The sequence below is a fragment of the Staurois parvus genome, unplaced genomic scaffold (assembly GCF_062004578.1).
Source record: "Staurois parvus isolate SC_StPar_1 unplaced genomic scaffold, SC_StPar_1.0 ptg000420l, whole genome shotgun sequence".
NCBI classification, from domain to species: domain Eukaryota; kingdom Metazoa; phylum Chordata; class Amphibia; order Anura; family Ranidae; genus Staurois; species Staurois parvus.
The window spans coordinates 3,816,629-3,842,880 of NW_028318216.1; the positions used below are offsets into that span (position 1 = coordinate 3,816,629).

General features: G+C 40.5%; 1 protein-coding gene across 1 annotated transcript in view; it reads right to left on the bottom strand.

The window, feature by feature from the left end:
* ANTXR1 (ANTXR cell adhesion molecule 1) overlaps positions 1 to 26,252 on the bottom strand; it is a 279,215-nt gene that overhangs the window by 20,200 nt on the left and 232,763 nt on the right. The window contains exon 17 of the mRNA XM_089687210.1: positions 13,019 to 13,099. Within this exon, the coding sequence (XP_089543336.1) occupies positions 13,019 to 13,099 (81 nt within the window). The remainder of the gene's footprint in view (positions 1 to 13,018; positions 13,100 to 26,252) is intronic.

Sequence of the window (26,252 nt, forward strand, 5' to 3'; positions counted from 1 at the left end):
CAAAGTGGGTGTGGCCTATCTGATTAAGGGGTGTGGTTAATTTGCTTAGGAGGCAAGGCAGTTGTGAATGTACATACTAGCAAAAATAGTGAGTAAGGGGCTATCTTGAGAAAAATGTAAGCACAATGGTACAATCTTTAAATAAATTGAAAAAAGATACATTTTACAGTAAAGTTTGCTAAGTGCAGTGCATGCAGCATGGTGTGACAGCCAATTATTTCACAGCTGCAGAGCATTTCAAAAAAACTTAGAAAACACGTGGGGCTGTTCAATGGACATCACTTTCTTCATGTTGCAGATCTGTTGCTGATGCTGGCATTAGGGAACACAGCAAACTTCATCCTTCTATTAGTCACAAAAAGTAACTTACCTTTGTGGAGCAGAGTACAGACTCTTCTATTGCGAGATCTGGGTGAGGTAAGTCTCGGGAGTATCCCGGGATACTCTAGAATGTTGTGGAGCGTACTTGATGTACTGTCTAAGCACACACCAATCCTCTATTGTGTGACCAGAGTTTCTCAGATTCTCTGAGAGATATGAAGCATCTGTGGAGATTTCATAGAGCTACTGGAATATCGAGAGAGAACCTTAAAATACTGGGTGGCTCCTAAGCTTTCCAAAAGACTTGACATCCCTGCTAGTAGGTTTCAATGCAACAGAAGCCCGCATAGGCATTCTAGTGCATTCTCTTTTCATTATTCACTGTATCTATAATTACCAGGTAACAATCTGTGATTTACCCCAACTTGTACTCCAAAGCAGTTTATAAACTCCAACTTAGGGACCATTCACACTGCTATGTACTAAAAATGCATTTTTTTTTATCCATTATTTATACACTTTGGTGAGTTTAGTTGTGGTTTTGGGTGCAATATGCACAAAATAACAGTTAAATGCTTGGATTTAAAGTGTTACTAAACCCTGCATTTACTCTATCTGGTCTCCCACAGTACACAGAACATGAAAATGCAATTATTTTACTAAATATAAACTGATAAATACTTTTTCTCACCAGCAGATAGAGCAGTCTTGTGACTTCTATCAGTGTTCAACTGGTTAAAGCTTGTAGGAGGCATTTTCTTTCTGATCTAGGAGAATGTAGAACCCCTGACCTCTGTCTCGACAGTGTTGATTGGCCCTGTGCTGATCACATGCATTTTCCCAAGAAAAAAAAAACCTCTCTAGCAATTCACACCAAACTGAGCATGATATGTCTTATCAGGAGATAAGAGAGGGGCACTGAAAGAAGGAGATGATCAGAGAAGTTAGGATAAAACAGCATTTTTACACAATGCAGAGGGTTAACCCCTTAGGTTCCACAGTGAGTTTATCAAGCATGCTTTACTGTATATGCAGACCTATTTTACTGTTGTGGGTTTAGTAACACTTTAAGCACAGGTTATTTCTTTTTTTGTTTACAAAACGATTTTGTTTTTCAAGAAATGGACTGTAAAATGACATTACAGCTTCAAACAGTGTGTAAAACAGTAACAAGGTACAACTGAAATGTACATTTCAAAAAGGCACAATCATGTAGAGTAAAGAAAAAGTTAAGAGAAAAGAAGAAGAGAGAATAGAGTTTAAGTACATGAGGAATATAAATAAAGAGGTAGGCAGAGTTATACTGTACATCTACCAACAGAGTAAGTCAATCAACCCAAATAAGGATTGTCCTTAGTCATGTAGTAAAGTCTATGAGTCCTCCAAATTTCCCATTTTTTATCAAATAAGTGCATCTTGTCCAGTAAAGTGTAATGAATTCTTTACATGAGGATCACAGCATCAGCTCTATGTAGAACAGAGGCCAATGGTACTGTGATAGATTTCCAGTGCAGGGCGGTGGCCCATAGAGTGGATATACAAATGGTATGGATTAGCCTCATAAGTCTGAACCCCCGGGATACGAGCTCCCAATAGGTAGGACTGCATAGTCAGATGCACCGGGGCACCCACCAGTGCAGAAGCTACCTCAGAGATCTTGCGCCACACCAAGGAGAGGACTGGGCAAGCCCAGAATGTATGCACCAGAGTACCGGCAAGGCCACAGCCCCGGAAGCATAGGTGGGATGTCCCTGGATACAGGGCATGTAGTCTAGATGGGGTATAATACCATCTGATTAATACCTTGAGGGCTGTCTCACGGACAGAGAGAGATCTAGAGCTCTTACGTATGTTATCCACCATGGAATCCCAATCTTCATCCGAAAAGGTGATACCACTATCAGCTTCCCATTTTTGTCTATATAGAGGGGGTGTGGGAAAGGAACTAACCAGGAATTGGTGATACAAATCAGAAACAAGACCCTTGCCCCTGGGAGAGTCACGGCTAATGCGTTCTAAGAACGAAATCGGAGATGAAGGTATAAGGCCAAAATGTGAATTAAAAAAATTTCTAATTTGTCGATAACGATAATATTCCCGAAGCGGGATATCAAAAAGTATACGTAGCATCTAAAAGGTGATATAAGATCTTCCTCTTTGAAAGTCAGATAACCTGATAAAGGATCTATCGTACCACCAACGGAACGCCTGTGGAGAGGAAAATGCCGTAATAAAATTCGGGTCACCAAACAATGAAGCACCAGGGGAGACAGAGGAGACCAGATTTAATTTAAGTTTATATCGGGACCAAAGCATCAATGATTGGGCAACAATGGAATTATGAATACATAACGAGCGGGGGGGGGGGATTTTGGACCACAATATGCCTGGTAAGTAAAGCGGACGTATAGATTGAGATTCAAATCTGATCCACAGGATCCAGGAATTAATAGTCGCACATTGTGATAATTGTGCGTAACGGGCCGACAAGTAGTAAAGCCAAACATTGGGAAGACCGAGGCCTCCTGTCCGTTGCGACCAGTATAGAACCGATGAAGTAAAGAGGGGACGTTTGTTACACCAGTTAAATTATTAATCATCTGTTGAAAGTGATCGAGGAATGTTTTCGAGAAAGGGATTGGGAGTGCTCTTAATAGATAAAGTAATTTAGGCAAGATATTCATTTTGACTGCCGTGACTCTGCCCAAGAATGAGATAGGGTAACCATGCCAGATCTTCAATAGAGTAGAGAGGCGCGACACACATGGTGGGTAATTAGCAACTAATATTTCTGAGTATCTGGGAGTAAGGTTAATACCTAAGTAGGAAATCCCATCTGTGGCCCAATGAAATGGAAAAGAATTGCGGAGAGATGCACTCAGATACATACATTGATAGGCATAACTACTGATTTAGTAAAATTTACAGTAAGTCCTGTCACTATAGCAAAGTTATTCAGTACTGTGTATAAATTAGGGAATGATATTAACGGTTTAGTAGCACAGGTCATTTCAAGATGCTTTTGTCTTGCTTCAACTGGTGTTTGAGTTGCTTTTATTTGCCTTTTACTGACTTCTCAGGTGCGTTTAAATAGTTCTGGAGCTGCTTTCGGGCTGCTTCTGAGTTTCTTTGAGTTACTACTGAGCTGCTTCTGTATTCACATTAACTTGTATGAGAAAAGACAGAATTCAGAAAGAAAAGCATGTGTACAGAAGGAATGCTCCTAAAAGTACATGAGTGGGCCATTAGCTTTGCTGCTTGCAGCACATTTTTCTGACAGGACGTTGTGCAACCACAAGTCACCAGAACGGCTTTAACTGTGTATTAATGGTTGAAGTATTTTTCAAACTGTTTTCCTTCTTTGAATAGTTATTGCCACACGCACTGCAATAAACATGTTGCTCACTTATGAACAACCCGTACATTGCAAGAGCTTTATAAAAATGTGCTTGTGGATCATTTCATTATTTTTATGAGGGAGCTCATGAATTTGCTTGGCCTAGCTTGCTACTCATTTGTCACATTCATGCCATGTGTCTCACAACTCCTGCTTATTTTGCTTGGTCACAACACAAGAAGTTTTTTAATTGTTTCATGGTCCCCTAATCCTAATGGTACCATATATATGCATTTTATATTCTACAACCATCTTTTGTGAAAGCCATAAGCTGGCTACAATTTTGCAACAAATTACACTTAGCTTTATTGGAGGCCTCCTAAAGTTTTTTGAAGTTCACAAGCACATCTTTTTGCAGGCAAAGCAATAGATACTGGATGATGAATATTTTATCTAAGAATACCCTGAAGATGAACAACACAAAAATCTACCATTTAATTCATATGTATTTTCTCAGAAATACTGAAAATAGTATTTTTAAATTGTGGCAGTGCATCTACCTACAGGTGTACTTTATTTTAAATTCATATCATCCCCTATACACCAGATGAAGCATCATATCTGGCTGACAGTGGAAGTTTTGACCCTGACTGCTGGCAAGGAAAAGAATGGGGACAGATAAAGTAACAAGTTGTCTCCCCCAACTGCAACTTGAATGCCCCCATATTACATTTATCAGAGTTCTGAATGGAGCAAGTGCTTCTAAAACATGTAGAGATACATACACTGCTCAAACAAATTAAAGGAACACTTTAAAAACACATCAGATCTCAATGGTGAAAAAATATCATGCTGGATATCTATACTGATATGGCCTGGGTAATGTGTTAAGAATGTAAGGATGCTCCACCGTTTTATCAAAATGAAAATTATCAGCCTACAGAAGACTGAATTCAAAGACACCCCAAAGTGAAAAAGGATGCAGCCCAAAGTCCATTTTCCTGAAATTTCATTGCAGCAACTCAAAGTGGTACTCAGTAATTTGTATGGTCCCCATGTGCTTGTATGCATGCCTGACAACGTCGGGGCATGGTCCTAATGAGATGGCAGATGGTGTCCTAGGGTATTTCCTCCCAAATCTGGACCAGGGCATTTCTGAGCTCCTGGACAGTCTGAGGTGCAACCTGACGGTATCAGATAGACCAAAACATGATATCCCAGAGGTGTTCTATTGGATTTCGGTCAGGTGTGGGGGCCATTCAGTGGTATAAATTCCTTCATCCTCCAGGAACTGCCTGCATATTTTTGCCACATGGTGCCGGGAATTGTCGTTCACCAGGAGGAACCCAGGACCCAATGCACCAGCGTAGGGTCTGACAGTGGGTTCAAGGATTTCATAGAAATACCTAATGGCAGTCAGGGTGCCATTGCCTAGCCTGTAGAGATCTGTGTGTCCCTCCATGGATATGCCTCCCCAAACCATCACTGACCCACCACCAAAAGGATCATGCTGAAAGATGTTATAGGCAGCATAACGTTCTTCACGGCTTCTCCAGACCCTTTCATGTCTGTCACATGTGCTCAGGGTGAACCTGCTCTCATCTGTGAAAAGTACAGGGCACCAGTGGCAAACCTACCAATTCTGGTGTTCAATGGCAAATGTCAATTGAGCTCTCTGGTGCCAGGCAGTGAGCACAGGACCCACTACAGGACGTCGGGTTCTCAGGCCACCCTCATGAAGTCTGTTTCTGATTGTTTGGTCACAGACATTCACACCAGTGGCCTGCTGGAGGTAATTTTGTAAGGCTCTGGTAGTGCTCATCCTGTTCCTCCTTGCACAAAAGAGCAGATACCGGTTCTGCTGATAGGTTAAGGACCTTCTACGACCCTGTCCAGCTCTCCTAGAGTAACTGCCTGTTTCCTGGAATCTCCTCCATGCTCTTGAGACTGTGCTTGGAGACACAGCAACACTTCTGGCAATGGCATGTATTGATGTGCCATCCTGGAGAAGTTGGACTGCCTGTACAGCAGGGTCCATGTATCACCTCATGCTACCAGTCATGACACTGACCCTAGCCAAATGCAAAACCAGTGAAAAACAGTCAGAAAAGATGAGTAGGGAAAAAATGTCAGTGGCCTCCACTTGTAAAACGATTCCTGTTTTGGGGGTTGATTCATTGTTGCCTATCTAGTGCACCTATTGTTAATTTCATTAACACCAAAGCAGCCAAAACTGATTAACAACCCCTCTGCTACTTAACTGACCAGATCAATATCCCAGGAGTTTAATTGACTTGATGCTATACTCTGATTAAAAAGTGTTCTTTTAATTTTTTGAGCAGTGTATTATGAGTTTAGACTCGCAAAACTGCATGAACAGAAAAGTCTCACGCAAAAGGGAAAAGCAGCCATATTGCTTGGTCAATGGAACCAATATGTGGAAATCCAGAAAAATAAATCATTTTATTGCTGAACAATGTTCATGACTGCTGAGAAGCATGGGCTCAGCCATGACCATATGCAAACAGAAACCTTGCCCAAAGATGACACAGAGACTGATTAAGTTGTAAAAGGGCAAGGCAACAGCTTTGTTGAAATATTCCAAAATAACAACTTACTGTGAGCACACATGAAAAATAACCATAGTCCTTACCATCAGTGCCAGACAGACATTAGATTGGCCCAAAATTTTACTTGAGGACATAGCCCATTAAGACAGTGTTAACCACTGGCAAAGTCAAACTGTCCATTAAGTTGTGACAAAACATCTCAAAGCAGGTGGGTGGGCAGACAATTATTCTAAATGCTAATATTTCTCAGGTCAGCAGGACATGCTTCATCATAGCACTTCTCTAGAATTCAAGCTCTGCCCCATCAACGCACATCTTTGTATCCAGTGCTGATCAAGCCACTTAAACTCTCTGGGTTTTGTTAGTGCTCACTTATAAGGTTATGCTACCATCAGTCAAGGTTCCCTTTCCCTGGGGGAAGGCTGGGGGGTCGGGGGTTTAAGGGGCCTTCATTCTGCTAAAAGCCTTTATTATCTTCTCACTGGAGTGCCTACGTAGGACACATATATCATGACTACAGTTTCCTATGTCATGGGTGCTTAGGCCAGCCATAGATGGAAGAAAATTCAGCCAGTGCATCAGGGATTGGTCAAATTTTGATCCATGCATGACAGCTCCTGCTTGACTGGAGTTGATCTAATGATTGTCTTCTGTCAAATGGGGTTGTTGGAAATGTTTTCTCAATTGGAGAGTCACTGCTATAAGAACACAATGTTACAGCTGGAAGCCTGTTGGCTGATTGAAAAAAATCCCATCTATCTATGGTAGACCATAGGATGGGAGGGTAATGGTTGGCATGTGTAGGGCTCTGCAGAACTTACTGGATCTTGAAATATCTGCACCTAAGTGAACCTTAAGGTTCTGATATATATTTAGGATAGTAAATTATAAATTTGCTATCAGTTATTCATGCAGCTCTCTTGTAACTGAGCAAATAAACTGTATATATACTCAGATGCATGAAGACTATGCTTGAATACACAAAGAAAAATGTCATTGTAGTATTGTTGACAAACAACAACCAATGTGTATTTTATTCATAATCCCGAGAACCAACAGATTACCATTTTTTTTTCATGCAGATTTATGTTGTTTTTTCTAAACTGTTTTGTTGTAGCCGATCTATATAAACACGATAAGTAACCCTTTGTAGTTATGACATGTTCCAGTTTCCTGCTTTGCAGCTAAAGCACTGTAAAATTACTCCATTAATGACGAGAGGAATGGAGAATGTTGAGCTTCTGAACATGTGAGAAAACCACAGGAATCCCCATGTGACCTGCGCTCAGATTGTTATTGGAAGCAGCTGTGACTGATAGTGACCTGCCCCCCCTCCCTTTCATCCTCTTTACTGCAGGCAAGCAGAAAATTAGGGGAAAGGTTTTTTTTGGCTGCGATGACCACTTCTTTCCACTAGGGAGCAATACCAGCTAAACACAAAGAAAAAAACCTGCATCGGATTTTGTAACAAGTGGATTGTTCTTAAAACACAGTTATACCTTTTTACTAAAGTTTAAATACCCCCCCATCCCCCCAAACATAAAGCCACTGCCACTGAATAGCCACTGCTGGGGGATCCCCCTCTTTGTTATAAGCTGCCAAATGCAGGCCAATTGGGCTCAATTAATGACTTTGTCCACATTTTGATAACATGAAAAAACCTGCGCCTAGTGCCCCTCTACCTCTACATTTTAGAAACAGTGTGGGTATAAGTGGGTTTCCTGACCTACCATTCTAGGAGAATGGCTTCTGCCACAGCTGTGGTGGGGGTCCTTGAGGTTTTTAATCTGAGGTTCTGAGGATACCATGTCAACCAGTAGCAAGTCTGTTTTCTGGTACCTGATGTATTAGCTCCCTGGTTAGATTGATTTTTTAGTATTTTCATTTTTATTATCATACAAGATTTATATTTTATTATTATACAGCACTTTACAATATAAAGGGAGAAAAAACAGCAACAAAATGATTCAAAACAAGAGGGTCGGGAGGGCCCTGCTCCTGGAGGCTTACAATCTAATTGGGAGGAGCTAGTGGATCAAAAGGCAATGACTACAAGGGATGAACTGATGGAACAAATAAAAGATTCAGTTGTTAGCTGAAGGCAGGATAGGCTTCCCTGAAGAGATGAGTTTTCAGGGATCACCTAAAGGTTGACAGAATAGGAGATAGCCTAACAGATTGGAGTAAAGTTAATGCTTTCAAGTGTGCTAGCTGGACAGTGCCTATTTATTATTACATACACTATATTGCCAAAAGTATTGGGATACCACTCCAATTCATTGGATTCAGGCATTCCAATCACCACCATGGCCACAGATATATAAAATCAAGCACCTAGGCATGCAGACTACTTCTACATACATTTGTGAAAGAATGGGTCGCTCTCAGGAGCTCAATGAATTCAAGCCTGGTACCGTGATAGGTTGACAACTGTGCAATAAGTCCATCCGTGAAATTTCCTTGCTACTAAATATTCCACAGTCAACTGTTAGTGGTATTATAACAAAGTAGAAGCAACTGGGAACAACAGTAACTCAGCTACGAAGTGGTAGGCCACATAAAATGACAGAGCGGGGTCAGCGCATACTGAAGGGCACAGTGCACAGAAATTGCCAAGTGTCTGTGGAGTCAGTAGCTAAAGACCTCCAAACTTCATGCGGCCTTCAGATTAGCACAACAACAGTGTGTAGAGAGCTTCGTGGAATGGGTTTTCATGGCCGAGCAACTGTATCTAAGCCTTACATCAACAAGTGCAATGCAATGCAAAGCGTCAGATGCAGTGGTGTAAAGCATGTCACCACTGCACTCAAGCAATGGAGACGTATTCTCTGGAGTGACAAATCATTCTTCTCTGTCTGGCAATCCCATGGTCGTGTCTGGGTTTGGAAGCTGCCAGGAGAACAGTACTTGCCTGACTGCATTGTGCCAAGTGTACAGTTTGGTGGAGGGAGGATTATGAAAAACAAGAAAACCTTTGAGATGAATTAGAGAGGAAAATGAAAGCCAGGCCTTCTTGTCCGACATCAGTGCCTGACCTCACAAATGCGTTCCTGGAGGAATGGTCAAACATTCCCATAGACACACTCCTAAACCTTGTGGACAGCCTTCCCAGAAGAGTTGAAGCTGTTATAGCTGCAAAAGTGGGACAACTCAATATTGAACCCTACGGACTGGGACACCATTAAAGTTCATGTGTGTGTAAAGGCAGGCGTCCCAATACTTTTGGCAATATAGTATATTTAACTGCAAGTTATTTATGTTATTAAATGCTGACAAATTGTTAGGTAATGTTTATTTAAACTGTCCATCAATGTCTTCTTCATTTGAGAGAAATAGTTTTAAGGTTTGAATTATGATGTTTAGGTCTCCCATAGATTGGTAGACCTCCATTAACAACAACAGGTCATCAATAAAACACTGTAGTATTGGAATCTTCTATTGGTTATTTATTGATCTGGACTTTTTTTATTTATGCTGCACCAGTGTGGTATAGAGATTGTAAACTTTTCTAAGGAGAGAAGAGAAGAAACAAATGCCCAGTCATATTGACCTTGAGCTCAAGCATGAAGCAGTTCCATGCTATCTTTCCTTTACTTTTTTAATTAAGTAAGTGCATAGTTTATTGACCCACACTTTCACTGCTCTGTCACCCTACTAGCATACATTTGTGGTATATGTCTGTAATACAAATTGGTCTCTCCACATTTCCCATGTCAGACTTTTAAATGCATGTTTTAAATGTTAAAAGACATTTTATATATGTACTAGGACTTGCTAATGTGGATCTTCTCTCTATTCCACTAACCCTCATGCCTTGTGCCAGTTGGACAAAAAAGTGTACCATCATGGGAGGGAGGAAGTGTCCTATTTCAAAAGAAACAACAGTTCTCAGGTATACCCCATAGCCTCTGTCTGAAGGGACAAGCCACCCCTCCCCCCTCACAAAAATTAATGGACCAACCGAATGCATGAAATACTAAAAGAAAAAAAAATCAGTTTAGGTGCAACACTAATGTTAAAAATGTATATATGTACATGCTCAGATCCAGGACTCTCTCCATGATCATAATCAGGACTCTTCCCCTGCTCCCATCCACAACTCCCTCAATGCTCATAATCAGGACTCCCCCCATGCTCACATTCAGGACTTTTCCAGAGCCTCTCCATCCTCTGTAACTCTCAATCCCAGTTTGTCTGGCTTTCTCCTACTCTGTCCAGCTAGGAAAACTCATCTCTTCAGGGAAATCTATCCTACCTCTGCCTAACAACACAACTTTTCTTTCTTCATTGCCACATAGTTATTATCTTTTTTTACCACTTGCCACTCCTTTTTGGAATCAGGCTTGCATGAGCGGGGCTAACCCACCCTTTTATACGGAATTGTACTGCAACTGTACTGTCTCCCTTTATAATGAAAAACATTGTGCAAATTGTTGGCGCTATAGAAATTCTGTACAATAATATTATTCATAAAAAAGTCATTATGGAGGTCAAGTTAAAGTTCAAAATTGGTGCTCAAAGTAAATTCACAGGAACCAATTATGAAATCTAGTGCTACAGAAAGCTGTCTTATTGTCTCCATAAAGAAGCAATACATTAGGCATCTTTATGTTCACACCTGATTTCTTTCCCTTTATATGGTGTGCTGCCATTGAGGTGCCATGAGTTCCCAGTGAGCCCATGTCTGATTATAGATACTTGTGCTGCGATGTACACTTAACCTTTACTTATTAAAGTTTCTGCATATAACCAGTACTTAGATATTTTTCTGTCTAATGGCAGGAGAAGAATGGCAGTTAGAATCACACTGTTTGTCTCTGGTAACAATGTTGTTTTGCAAAAGTTTCCATTTATGGCAATGTTAACACACAAGTGATAGATTTCACAGTATATGCCTTACATGATTTTTATAGCTAAGGGTTAACCTTTCAAAAAAACATTTGTGAATCTCCTTGCTGCTAGTCTGTTCCAGTATTCCAGTCCTAAAATACTAAACACTTGGAATTAAATGTAACATTTTAGCCACATAAATTAAATTATGACCTCATGTTTAGATTCCACTGAAATAGCCACAAACAAAGGAGAAACATTTTAGATCCCGGCAATGTGCCAGTGATTTCGTAACCCTCATCATTACTATATTACTTCACTGAAGATAACAGCAGTGGCTAACACTAGCTTCTGTTTTTCTTGGGTCTATAGAGAGGATTTTTGTTTGCCTTTACAGGCAGGAAACAAATCCCAGAGGAAGGCTTGTAAACATTATTTACTTCTCCTTACATTAGAGTTCTAAATGTCTTACAGGATCACTAAGCATGTACCCACTTGCTCTGCTGAGATTGCTTAACTTTCCTGATTACACCCCCCATCCCTGTCAATAGGATAGGGCTTATCCCCCTGCCTTTATTCTCACCTAGATGAGAATGACAGGTCCCGGCTCCTGAAACCTTCTGGGATATGCAAGCCATATATCTAAGAAGGTTTAAGCTTCTACATGGTGCTGGAGGAGGATGGACAGACCACTGGAGGAAGGCAAATCTGGTGCATTTAATCAGGAGGGCAACTCTTTAATGTTGTATGCAAATGTAATTTTACTGCAGAACTTGAGATTCAGCATTTGAATAAGCATACCAACTTGGGTTCCAAGTCGTTGTTTGAATACAGTGTGATTCTCAATTTGGGAAGTAATTTCAGAGGCAAATGCATATGTGTAGGGTCCCTTGGGGTAACTGCTATTAGATAGTTATGTCAATAAGAGATGTCCATAGACAATGGAATATGGTCAGATATGTAAGCACAGTTTGACCATCTCTCAATGTCATTTACCAGAGCTTTCTAAATCGCTGACAGTTACTGTGCTAGGTAATCTTAGGGAATAAACTGCAATCCTAAACAAGGTTTTCTAAGGTGTCTGACTAGATGTTTGGCAGTTGTCCACAGACATGAGATCACCATTCTTGCTGAACACATTTTCATAATCGCAGTGATTTTCAGGTTCTGAAGATGTGGCAGTTTGCCTATACATTCATTCTTTTAAGTACAGGCAGGAAACTGTTAGTTGATGGGATTTTCTTTTTTGGATTTGTTAAAAAATATGGCCAACATATACCAAAGAAGTACGATGCTACAATATCATATATCATACAATAATGTAAAGAACAAAACTATAGATTACTATCACTGCAGGGCCATCTGTGAAAACTACAGGACAGGAATCTGAATTTGTGTCTAGTAACAAACCAAATGCCAGGCCTAACCTTTCTGCTAAAGGTTAGAAATTGAAACTAAACATCTTAATCAAGGTTTCTCAACCAGGGTTCCTCCAGAGGTTGCTAGGGGTTCCTTGAGCAATTTCTGCCTCTTAGATAAGTTCCCATTGACATTGATTATCTTTTTAGTTAACTGTAAGTGGGTTATTCTTCCCAATGTCCACAAGTGTAAGGAGCATACTTCTCACTGACCATCAATTTTTAGCAGGGGTTCCCTGAGACTGGAATGTTATTTCAAGAGTTCCTGTATGTTGAAAAGGTTGAGAAATGTTGATCTAAATGGTTATGAGTAGTATTACTTTTATCCACTGTGGTATAATTTTCTTAAAGTTCAATCTGCAATTAATGTTTCCTCAGGGCAGATCAGTACAATGGCAATCACACACATGGAATTTATAGTCAAGGTAAAATGTTTACCTTTTACTGTCAACTCCTTTAAGCAGCTTGCAGAATGTTACACTACAATAAATTACATTACTACAAGTTTGTGACACTTAAATGTTAGCATGCAGTGACCTTACCTTATCTCCAGGCTGAGGCCTCATAATGGATACCCGACTGTAACCTTTCCTCAGAAGGACCCATAAAGCATCCAGTTTACCCTGAAAATATTAAAAAACCACAAGCTGTAATGTCATGTTTGTACAGTTAACAAGACCAGTATAAATCCTATTCAATTTATCAGAATTAAATAGAATAAATATAATAAATAAAGATTAAGCCCATCCAAAAACAGTATTAGGGTTTTGGATGAACCTCAGCAGTTTGACTAACCTGCCAGGTTTTTATGGCTTTTAAGAGACCTTATAGCTTTGGGGGAGTAAGAATTTGAGATATATCCAGCTTACCATTATAGTCATACAGCATAAGTTAATTAACCTTGGCTAAGACCAAGCAATGGGGTGATGTCACATATGTCTGCTGAACTCTGCATAGGATGACAAGGAGAAACCAACAAGAACAGCATAGCACAGTCAGCATAACCCTGTTCTAGATATGTTGTAGATGCAATGGAAGTAAGAACTCAAAGCTATTGTTTTTTGAAAGTTTTGGATAGAATAGGAAAAAGTTCAATCCTTTGTCAAGTCTCATTGCTGTATGGGTAGAACTAACAGAGGGAAATTTATCAAAACAGGAGCAGCCAGAATCTGGAGCAGTTGTGTATGGCAACCAACCACCTTCTGTCTTTCATTTGCAAAGCTTTAAGCCCCTTTCACACTAGTGGTCCGATTGGGTCCGCCTGTACGTTTTTCAGGTGGCCCCGATCAGACCCTCTCCTCTATGGAGTGGCAGATGTAAACGGACCTGTGCCCTTTTACACCTGCCTACATCCAATCTGATCTGTTCAAAAACAAACGAAAGGAGATCAGTTCACCTTCTGTCCAGCGGATTAGATGGCAATTAGGTGTATATGGACAGCCGGTCCATTTACATCAGACCGTCCATAGAGCAGAGCAGGCTGTGCCCGTTTGTGCACTGCATAAGGTTGCAGACCTGTCACTCTGCTCAGTGGGGGATCAGCGGGCAGATCCCCTGCTGAGCAAATGGATTAAAACAAATTCTGCCCTGTGTGAAAGGGGCCTAATTTAACAAGCTAAAGATAGAAGCAGATTAGTTGCCATGCATAGCTGCTCCAGATTATGTCTGCTCTAGTTTTGATAAATCCCCCCATAGAGTTCAGTTACCTGTTAGCATCTCATAATATACATTAGAGTTCTTATGTGCACTAATCCATAGTCAGAATCCAATTTGACCTTGACTGACTTCAGAAGAGTGGTTGCTAAAGGTTACTATACTTAAGACTTAAATAAATAAATAAATATAGCGCTACTCACATAAATAACATATAATTTAAACCAATAAAATATACATGTGAATGGCCAATCCCGGGGCAGATAAGGTGGAGGCGTGGCCTGCTTTCCATATTTGGACGGTAATATGGAAGAGCTTATAAGAGTTAACATGACAACGCCGTATATCAACCTGATTGGACAGCACGTGTTCCCCAAGGCAATGCACAATCTGGAGAGGAGCCACTACCAGAGTGCTGACCGCCTGTGAGGGAGATTTGTTTGCGGTGAGAGCAGACCAGTGGAGAGGCTGCATACTTAAAGGATCTGAGGGTGTGATCCCACAAAATGCTTTGACCCTTACGGGTTGAAGTTTTGAGGGGAGAGGCTAATATAGCCGGTGGTCGGATTGTTTTGTGTCAGCAGCTACCCACTGTCACATATTATCAGCACAAGTGTCATCTGGAATTGGATAAAGTGATATTATTCACATCATATTGGACTGTTTGAGCACAGATCAGACGTTGCAGTCTGATCTAATTTGTGTGTTGTTTCACGGCATTTGCACAAATATTGTACACTGATTATTGTGTTGTTTTATGTATTTTTATTGCACTGATTGAGATATTTTTACATATTATAGGGGGTACATGTCCTTTGTCATTTTTTGTGGCACTTTAGATATTTATTGTATTTATATACACTAGGTCTTTGCATGTTTATGCTTTATATTGAGTTTGCAGTGGTTGAGACCTATTTTTTCTTGACTATTATTCACCATCACTTCTTGGTCCAGCTGTATATCACTATATTTGTGGTATTATATTATGTGGCACATTGCATGATTGTGTGTTATTTCACAGGTATTTTATATATTTATATTGTGGCACTAAGTGAGCATTTTTTAGTGTATTTCACTTATGTTTTTTACACAGTGTGTCACCATTCACATGTATATTTCATTGGTTTAAATTATGTTATTTATGTGAGTAGCGCTACATTTTTATTTATTTATTTATATCTACAGATCATGGGTATATGATTTAATGTTAGCAGCTTCTCTTGGTAAGTCACATATTTAGGAGTATCAGCGCAGGAGGTTCACACCACTATATACTTAAGACTTCTCACTTATGGAGAAAAATTTGAATACAGCTGATAAGACTGCTATTTGTCCAGCAAAGTAGCGGCCGGTTTGTCTCCTTTTAAGCATCTGGATTTGATTAAGGCAAGATACTTATTTGTCAGTTGCTAGCTGACATATATAAGATGCAGACATCTTTCCAATCAATCAAGAAGTGTAGTAATGTCCCAAGGAGATATGGACAATTTATATAATTCATTAATTCAATTCAATTCATTGGAAACTTCCCCTCTGCTCTTGTTCCACTGATAATACAAAGCTACCACAGATTTATACATCCTTTATGAAAGTGAAAGAACCCTTTACAAAGACTCTCATGTAAAATTAAAAATGGCAGTATAAAGTGCAGGCATCTAGAACTGCACACACCTGCAGCAGCCTGTGAGACTCTTCTTGAAACCCTTATTGTCCCATATACTGTCAATACTGGGCCATTGTGACTGTCAAATCTACACTTTAGGGCAGTGCTGGAGCTTGCTGCTAAACCCTGCCCCCATTCATTCCTATTTGTTCTGTACTAGGATGGTCTCTTTCACTGGCCAATAAGAATTTGAAGGAGGGAACAAGGAGCAGGTAAGCTTCTGGACTTTCGGGAAGCTTTGAATGTTTGCTTGTCATAACGGCTTGGAGCGCTGCTATCAAAAGAAGAAATTAGGGACTACTGAATAAGGGGAGGGGCCTGAATATGGTGCTGTGAGGATCAGGAGCCCCAGACGCCAGCCACATACGAGACATAGCTGCCTTACCTGAGGCCCAGGCCAGTGCGGTGTCAGACACCACGGTGACTCTGAGACCGGGCGGTCCTGGTGGCGGTCGGAGGCAGGTGTCGGTGGAGGCCAGAGTTGAGTCCCTAGGAGAGCTGGTGGGTGGTGGTGGTCGACGAGGTGCACTGGAGCCCCAGGACCCCAACAAATCGGGAGTATGAGGTGGCGGCAACGGAGGAGAAGGGGACAATGAGAGCATGTGACAGCCCATGTGACTGTGGCGGCAATTTTGAATGTGGCAAACTGTCCCAAAGGTCCAGAAGAGCAGTGAGGGTTCATGGAAGAAGAGGGGGCAGTTCACTGGAGGCAATTCCCTCTGGATTGTGACAGCAGTCTTGGGAGACCCTGAGACACCCCAGGCCATTTAATATATAGAGACTGATTTGCCTGGACTAATTTGGAACTTGGCTCGGAGGCCATGGCTGCGACAGAAGGTGCACCGGGAGAGAACGATCCTATTCAGTTGGCACGGAAGGTGGTGGTGAGTTGCCGTGGGTAACGGCAGGACATTTAATCTTTTGTTGTACCTGATGTAATTGTTGCAATCTAAAGTACACCTGAGCACTGGGGGGGATGGAGGACTATATTTGCTGGGGTTCTCAGTGGTTAGCAGGATTGGTTAGATCACTCCTGCTCCCAAAGTAACACAATAAAGAGAGTGCTTAATCCACTGATAGGTAGACCCATAACAGAACACTTAAAAATGGAGAGAGTCCATAAGATTAGGCAACTGCAAGGAGTGACAGCAGATTCGCCTAGAGATGTGATTGTTCGATTCCATCACTACGAGGATAGAGAGAGAATATGGAAAAAACTCTGAGAGACCAATGAAATAAAATATGGAGAAATAAAGCTGCAAATATTTGCTGGCATAGCATCCGAGACCTTAGCCAGAAGAAGACCTTTGAAACCATTGTTGGAACAGATGAGGGAGAAAAAAGTTCGATACAACTGGGGTTTCCCAGCCCGTCTAATTGGGTGGAAAGATGGGAAATAGGCAAGACTGAGATTCCCAAAAGAATTAAGTGACTTCTGCAAAAAATTAGATTTACAGGAAATGGACATTGTGGGGTGGTCGGGGGGTTTTACAGAGTGCTCAGGACCAAAAAAAAGTGGCAGATGGTAATTAAAAAGAGAAGGTAAACCAGTGTGGGATGAGGAGGGGAAGGGGAGGGATGAGAGGGGGGAGGGAGAAAGGGGAGGGAGGGAGAGAGGGGGTGACCCCCCCAGTCTCTCCTATGCCCCAAAGATAGGTGTTTCCTTTTTTTTTTCTTCTCTTTCTGCTTCTCCCCTCTATTTCCCCCACCAGGGTTGCAATGCCCCCATTTGAGAAAGTAGGAAGGTTAGATAGGCAGTAGGAACTATTTAAAAAAAGAGAAGGAAATGGTGGGATGTTTGGAGGTCAAATGCACTACCAAACTCTAGATCCCCTATGTTGCGAGATAGGGGGTGGAGTGGGCATGTGTGTTTAGAGCCTCACCTTAACATAGGATTCGCCAGTGGGAATGTCCCACGACAGATTGTAGGGCAATATTTAGGCCAGGGTTTTTTCAAAAGTAATATAAGGAAAGGGAGTGTGGACAGAGGGGGGAGGGAGGGGAGGAGGGATGGAAGGGGGGGAGGGGAGGAGGGAAGGAGGGATGGAAGGGGGAGGTCCTTGTTCTAAATTATCTAGGTCTGTATCCCTTTGAAGGGAAATATAGTGGAGAAGTGACAGCTTTAGAAATGAGTTTGATTAATTTTATAACATATAACGTAAAAGGATTAAACTCCCCAACTAAAAGACATAAAATACTTAGGGAAATCCACCAATATTCTATGGATGTAGTGTTTTTTTAAGAGACACATATATCACATGACACAAATGTCAAGTTATATTCAAGGTATTATCCAACCTGGTATTATGCCGATTTATCAACAAAAAGAGCCAAAGGAGTAGCAATTGGGTTCTCAAAACATGTAAATTTCAGAAGGTTAGTTTCTTTTTCTGAGAGGAAAATTACAAGGAGTTGACTGTACGTTAGTGAACATCTATTGCCCAAATAATAAGCCAGTAGTATTTCTGGAAAGTATATTAAGAAAACGGCATGATTTTAAAAGGGGTAGTCTGATTGTGGCAGGAGACTTTAATTTTTGTTTGGATCCATGGATGGATACGTCATCAAGTGCTCAGAGAGAAGGTGGTAGAAAATTAAAACAGTTGAAAAAAAATTACATCAACATCAATTGATAGATACGTGGAAAATGAAACATGTAAAAGAAAGGGATTATAAATTTTTCTCTCCAGCGCACAGATTGTATTCATGATTGGACTACATAATGATCGAACACAGACAATTAGGGGTTTATTTACTAAAGCTGGAGAGTCCAAAATCAGACTTCCTTCTGCATAGAAACCAATCAGCTTCTAACCTCAGCTTGTTCAATGAAGCTTTGGCAATGAAACCTAGAAGCTGATTGGTTTCTATGCAGAAGGGAGTCTGATTTTGGACTCTCCAGCTTTAGTAAATAAACCCCTTAGAGTCATTTGTTAAGTTTAACATAGAGGTTATGTCTGTGTCAGATCATGCACCTGTCACAATGAGACTACGTGTAGGAGAAGAATAGAATAACTATGTGGAGATTAAACTAGATGCTTATACAAGACCTGGATTTAGAGAACGGGTTAAGGAAGGAAATAGAGCAATTTTTTACACTGAATGAGACTGAGGAGGTATCTGTTGCTACAATATGGGAGGCACACAAGGAATATACTAAGAGTGTGGGACGCACTGCATAAGCAAACGGATTGGAAATATAACTCAGTTTTGATTCCTCTGGTGGGTACAGAGTATTTTCCACCAGGGAAAGACAATATCTCGGGGAAATGGATTAAAGATAGAAATGCATAGGATATAGTCGATAAAGTCGGGAAATTGTACACTTTTGAAGATTTAAAGGAAAAAAAAGATTTATTTTTCACATTATATGAATGGCGGTACTACCAGCTAGGACATTTTGTTGCATCACTCTCACAACCACTGAGGATGCTGAAGGATATGTACCAGGTAGAAAAAATGTTGAGTTCAAACATAATATAGAAACCTGTAACCTCCAGAATATATAAGATCCTTACCAGGGGCGGACTGACAACTCCTGGGGCCCCCGGGCAATAGGGGATCATGGGGCCCCTGTGTCCTTGCCCAAACTCAAAAAAGCCTATGAAAAAAGGTACCAGGGGCATCTCATGGGGCCCCCTACTGACCCCGGGCCCTCGGGCAGTGCCCGAGTTTCCAAATGGTCAGTCCGCCCCTGATCCTTTCTGATCTGGAGGTTTCTGATCCCCCTCTAAAGTACACCTGAGCTAAAGTACACCTGAGCACTGGGGGGGATGGAGGACTATATTTGCTGGGGTTCTCAGTGGTTAGCAGGATTGGTTAGATCACTCCTGCTCCCAAAGTAACACAATAAAGAGAGTGCTTAATCCACTGATAGGTAGACCCATAACAGAACACTTAAAAATGGAGAGAGTCCATAAGATTAGGCGACTGCAAGGAGTGACAGCAGATTCGCCTAGAGATGTGATTGTTCGATTCCATCACTACGAGGATAGAGAGAGAATATGGAAAAAACTCTGAGAGACCAATGAAATAAAATATGGAGAAATAAAGCTGCAAATATTTGCTGGCATAGCATCCGAGACCTTAGCCAGAAGAAGACCTTTGAAACCATTGTTGGAACAGATGAGGGAGAAAAAAGTTCGATACAACTGGGGTTTCCCAGCCCGTCTAATTGGGTGGAAAGATGGGAAATAGGCAAGACTGAGATTCCCAAAAGAATTAAGTGACTTCTGCAAAAAATTAGATTTACAGGAAATGGACATTGTGGGGTGGTCGGGGGGTTTTACAGAGTGCTCAGGACCAAAAAAAAGTGGCAGATGGTAATTAAAAAGAGAAGGTAAACCAGTGTGGGATGAGGAGGGGAAGGGGAGGGATGAGAGGGGGGAGGGAGAAAGGGGAGGGAGGGAGAGAGGGGGTGACCCCCCCAGTCTCTCCTATGCCCCAAAGATAGGTGTTTCCTTTTTTTTTTCTTCTCTTTCTGCTTCTCCCCTCTATTTCCCCCACCAGGGTTGCAATGCCCCCATTTGAGAAAGTAGGAAGGTTAGATAGGCAGTAGGAACTATTTAAAAAAAGAGAAGGAAATGGTGGGATGTTTGGAGGTCAAATGCACTACCAAACTCTAGATCCCCTATGTTGCGAGATAGGGGGTGGAGTGGGCATGTGTGTTTAGAGCCTCACCTTAACATAGGATTCGCCAGTGGGAATGTCCCACGACAGATTGTAGGGCAATATTTAGGCCAGGGTTTTTTCAAAAGTAATATAAGGAAAGGGAGTGTGGACAGAGGGGGGAGGGAGGGGAGGAGGGATGGAAGGGGGGGAGGGGAGGAGGGAAGGAGGGATGGAAGGGGGAGGTCCTTGTTCTAAATTATCTAGGTCTGTATCCCTTTGAAGGGAAATATAGTGGAGAAGTGACAGCTTTAGAAATGAGTTTGATTAATTTTATAACATATAACGTAAAAGGATTAAACTCCCCAACTAAAAGACATAAAATACTTAGGGAAATCCACCAATATTCTATGGATGTAGTGTTTTTTTAAGAGACACATATATCACATGACACAAATGTCAAGTTATATTCAAGGTATTATCCAACCTGGTATTATGCCGATTTATCAACAAAAAGAGCCAAAGGAGTAGCAATTGGGTTCTCAAAACATGTAAATTTCAGAAGGTTAGTTTCTTTTTCTGAGAGGAAAATTACAAGGAGTTGACTGTACGTTAGTGAACATCTATTGCCCAAATAATAAGCCAGTAGTATTTCTGGAAAGTATATTAAGAAAACGGCATGATTTTAAAAGGGGTAGTCTGATTGTGGCAGGAGACTTTAATTTTTGTTTGGATCCATGGATGGATACGTCATCAAGTGCTCAGAGAGAAGGTGGTAGAAAATTAAAACAGTTGAAAAAAAATTACATCAACATCAATTGATAGATACGTGGAAAATGAAACATGTAAAAGAAAGGGATTATAAATTTTTCTCTCCAGCGCACAGATTGTATTCATGATTGGACTACATAATGATCGAACACAGACAATTAGGGGTTTATTTACTAAAGCTGGAGAGTCCAAAATCAGACTTCCTTCTGCATAGAAACCAATCAGCTTCTAACCTCAGCTTGTTCAATGAAGCTTTGGCAATGAAACCTAGAAGCTGATTGGTTTCTATGCAGAAGGGAGTCTGATTTTGGACTCTCCAGCTTTAGTAAATAAACCCCTTAGAGTCATTTGTTAAGTCTAACATAGAGGTTATGTCTGTGTCAGATCATGCACCTGTCACAATGAGACTACGTGTAGGAGAAGAATAGAATAACTATGTGGAGATTAAACTAGATGCTTATACAAGACCTGGATTTAGAGAACGGGTTAAGGAAGGAAATAGAGCAATTTTTTACACTGAATGAGACTGAGGAGGTATCTGTTGCTACAATATGGGAGGCACACAAGGAATATACTAAGAGTGTGGGACGCACTGCATAAGCAAACGGATTGGAAATATAACTCAGTTTTGATTCCTCTGGTGGGTACAGAGTATTTTCCACCAGGGAAAGACAATATCTCGGGGAAATGGATTAAAGATAGAAATGCATAGGATATAGTCGATAAAGTCGGGAAATTGTACACTTTTGAAGATTTAAAGGAAAAAAAAGATTTATTTTTCACATTATATGAATGGCGGTACTACCAGCTAGGACATTTTGTTGCATCACTCTCACAACCACTGAGGATGCTGAAGGATATGTACCAGGTAGAAAAAATGTTGAGTTCAAACATAATATAGAAACCTGTAACCTCCAGGATATATAAGATCCTTACCAGGGGCGGACTGACAACTCCTGGGGCCCCCGGGCAATAGGGGATCATGGGGCCCCTGTGTCCTTGCCCAAACTCAAAAAAGCCTATGAAAAAAGGTACCAGGGGCATCTCATGGGGCCCCCTACTGACCCCGGGCCCTCGGGCAGTGCCCGAGTTTCCAAATGGTCAGTCCGCCCCTGATCCTTTCTGATCTGGAGGTTTCTGATCCCCCTCTGTACTTAGAAAATTGGGAAAAGAAGCTGAGAACAAAACTGAACGAGCAACAAAAAAATAAGATATTTAAATTAACATACGAGGTGACAAATATGAATACAGCTGAAATTAATTATAAGTGCTTAGCAAAATGGTATATCACACTGAGTGTGGCACATAAACAATGAATAGATGTCTCAACATTATGCTGGAGAAGGTGTGGGAATAAGGGAACAATGCCACATATATGGTGGGATTGCCCTAAAATTCAGAAGTTTTGGCAGGAAATAATCCAATATATACAGGAGCTATCATAGGGGACAATTGTTCAGAAGGACACGTGGGTTTGTATATTTTATAACACCAAGACTTCTGTGAAACAATACAAAAACAGCATATTATATCACCTAATTAGTGCGGCCAAAAGTCTTATCCCTAAATATTGGTTAGTCCAAGAGCCCCAAAAATAAAGGAGTGGATAAAGAGAGTCGAATACATATATAAGATGGAGGAGTTATGTCATATAAAAGAGGATAAAATGGAAAAATTTAGAAGTGTGGAGTAGATGGTATCATTTTAAATCATCTAAACGATATTGGAAAGTGGTAGGAGCTTAAGTTAGTAAGAGTTGCAAGAGTATGAAAAGGTAACTGGTTTGCTATGGGGCTCTAGATGAAGGAAAGGGATATAGAAATATATAGGTAGACATGGAAAGATTATAGAATGTGGACCAGGGGTATGGGTGGGCTGGTAACAAGGGTGGGTGGCGTAGTGAATAGGTACAAGGTATGTAGTATTTATGTATTTAAGAATTGTTGAACACAATGTGGATTTTTGTAATGGAAAAAATGTAATAAAAGATATATATAAATATATATATATATATATATATATAACAAAAACAAAAAAACAGGAAATTAGAGGCTGTTATGTGTATGTGCAGACATCTTTAGGAACTTTATACCTGTGCCACAATGTTTTTGTCTAGTGTCTCTTCGAATAGGAATTATAGAGTACACCATGCTATTCTAAAACAATGCAGCAATGCTTGAACATCCACTTTAAAATGTATTGTTATGATGTATATGTTCTGCTTTTTAAGCTGCACAGAGACAGACAGGTAATTAAACTTCGGCAACCCTTTTATTATTGTTTTCTGGAGCCTTGAAATAGACCTTAAACATTTCACAAAATGAATTGCACTAAAGCTTTAGAGGCTTTTTTTAATAAACATTAGAAAAATGTTTTAGGAGGAGCTGTACAGAGCGTGACGTCATTCGCACCGCCGGAGCCACGAGGAGGCTCGGCGGACATCTTTACTGAGGGTCAGTTACTGCTACCTTATCCCTGTTAACCTGTATGGGTCTGGTTTTGCATGCTACCCTATATATATTTTTATGCTAAGGCAAATAAATTCCTTTAACATACTACACTATCTCTGGCACCTGTGTCTTTTCTGGGGCTCCTATCTGGAGCTGTTACCCCCACAGAGAAGGTGCCATTACCACTTAGTGGAGAGAGTCCCACCACCATTGTGAAGTACCTGATACACCTTAAGGAGGACCTCAGGATCTGGTTTGAGTCTTCAGGGACCCACCGTGAGAGGGATGCATGCTATCTGAATGTTGGAGGATCTGACATCAGGAATGATTATTCCTACATGCGCATAATCCATGCGTTTCTGGTGAGTGCGCATTGCTATTATTTAAAGCCGCAAGAGCTTTGAAAGTCTGCACCCTATATAAGAAACCACGGCTATTATCACATTGACTTTTGGATTGTTTTCAGTTTATATTCTTCTAGCGCTGCACCATATTACCTTTTGTTTATACTTTACATTTAAAGGCATTGTGGTTGCCTTCGGTGCTTTAGCTGCTGTGTTCAATAAGAGCGCTCACTATTATTTATTTGTACCTATTAGAAAAATGTTGCTTTTCATTTTGCAGCAGCCTGCCTTACTGTGCTGCAATTTTTTTCTTTAGATTACAAAATTTCAAAATGGAATGTTACAACAACAGGCAAACAGTATGGTTAAGACCAATAGCAGAGGAAAAAAAGTTAAATTAAGAAAAAAATTTCCTTTTCCAGCTGTTTCTTCATAATAATGGGTTACGCCTGGATTTGGGTGGTCGGTGAAACTTCTGGCACAACAGTGGCAGACGTTCTGACAATTGTTCAAATTGGCACAGCTATATGCAAAATAAATTGTGCTTAGTTTTTTTTTTGTTGTAATATGGCAAAAATGAGTAAAGTAATAGCCCAGAGGAGATTTATAAACAGCCAAAATTGGCAGTGACATTTCCGAATAAAATAAAATGGTTTTTAACCAGTAATCTGATAAAAGTTACCCAACCAATACTGATTGTTTTAATGGAAGGGGATATTGTCACCATACTCAGTATTTACATAATATTAACAAGCAGTAAATGAGCTTAATGTATAACTACAGGCAAAACTTTTTGTTATTTTTTTCAAGGATTAGAACACTTGCCAGTTGATGTCTGCACAGCTTTTGGGGGGAGATTAACTCTCTCTATTTGTCATGTTTACCATTATCATTGAAAATGAAAGTAAAAGAAAATCCCAAATTTTGGGTTCACCAGAAAAGTAATAGAGGGGAAATTATCCAATGGGGACACTAGTTCTGGTGACCTGGGGGTCCCCAAGGGAATCCCTTTTTTTGCAGGGATTTCCACTCACTTCCTGTTTTGGCATAGGACGGGAAGTGAAGGTTAATCCCCTCAATTGGACACAGATGGCAAAAAAAACCTGACAGGGATTATAACCCTCCCTTACTCTATCCAAAATGAAAAAAAGTTCTGCTTATAGTTCTACTTTAAAAGCGAGCTCTCACTGACCTCTGTAACCGTGGAGCGATTCATCCTCAAAGTTCACTTAAGAATCACTGCAGCAGTGCCCACTTACTCACAATGCTCCACTTCCCACAACTCCCTGGGTCCCCAGACACGTCCGTGGAGTATAAATATCTCATCCTTTTCCCATCAGCAGCTCAGAAAGACCACATCTGATAAGGTAGAGGTAGCTGGGCATTGAAAGGCTCTATAGGTGAATGTATCGGTACAATACTAAGTGATATCACAAATAATAAACCAAAATGTAATAAAATGAAAAAACCCTGATGCCAAAAAACCACTTTCACCCCCAAAAGTTCAAAAACTGTCCAACTTTAATTCAGCGTCTCTGTGTCAAATAACCAGAGATATAATATTTCCTTAGTGAATATTCTTCTTCCACATAATATTTCCTTAGTGAATATTTTTCTTTGGATTTTGGGGAAGAAGAATATTCACTAAGGAAATATTATATCACTGGGTATTTGACACAGAGACGCTGAATTAAAGTTGGATTGAAAGGCCCTAGACTCATAACAAGACCACCTTGTGGGTGATCTTGTTATGAGTCAATGAAGGTTTGCAGCACATAGCCTATCATATTAAAGGGGTGTTCTGCATAGTTTAAGTCCACCCTCCTTCAGTATGCTTTAGCTTCCATTCTAATCATATGTATATTGCTGAAGCTGGTGATATTATGATTTGGACTTATCTGGTTGGTCATTTTGCCAAAGCTGCACAAGTTTTGGATAAAGCTTTTCTACGATCTGCAAGGTGTCATTTGGAATGAGTCATTGTTTGCTACCTCTTCTAAGATTGTGAGCATGAAACATTCCTAATTAAAAAAAAAGAATACAGGTGGAAGAGTTTACAATTTATTGCAGTATGAGGAAGGATATAAAAGGTGGAATAGCTCACAGTCTATTCAGATATAAGGGAAAGTACAGCAGGTAGAAGAGTTTACAGTCTCTCAGTGTATAATGGGGATACAGAAGATGAAATAGTTTACAATAGATGAAATTGTTTTGAAACAATTGTTTTGAAACAATTGTTTTGAAACAATAAAATAGTAATATAGAAGATTATACCGAGGTGAAAACA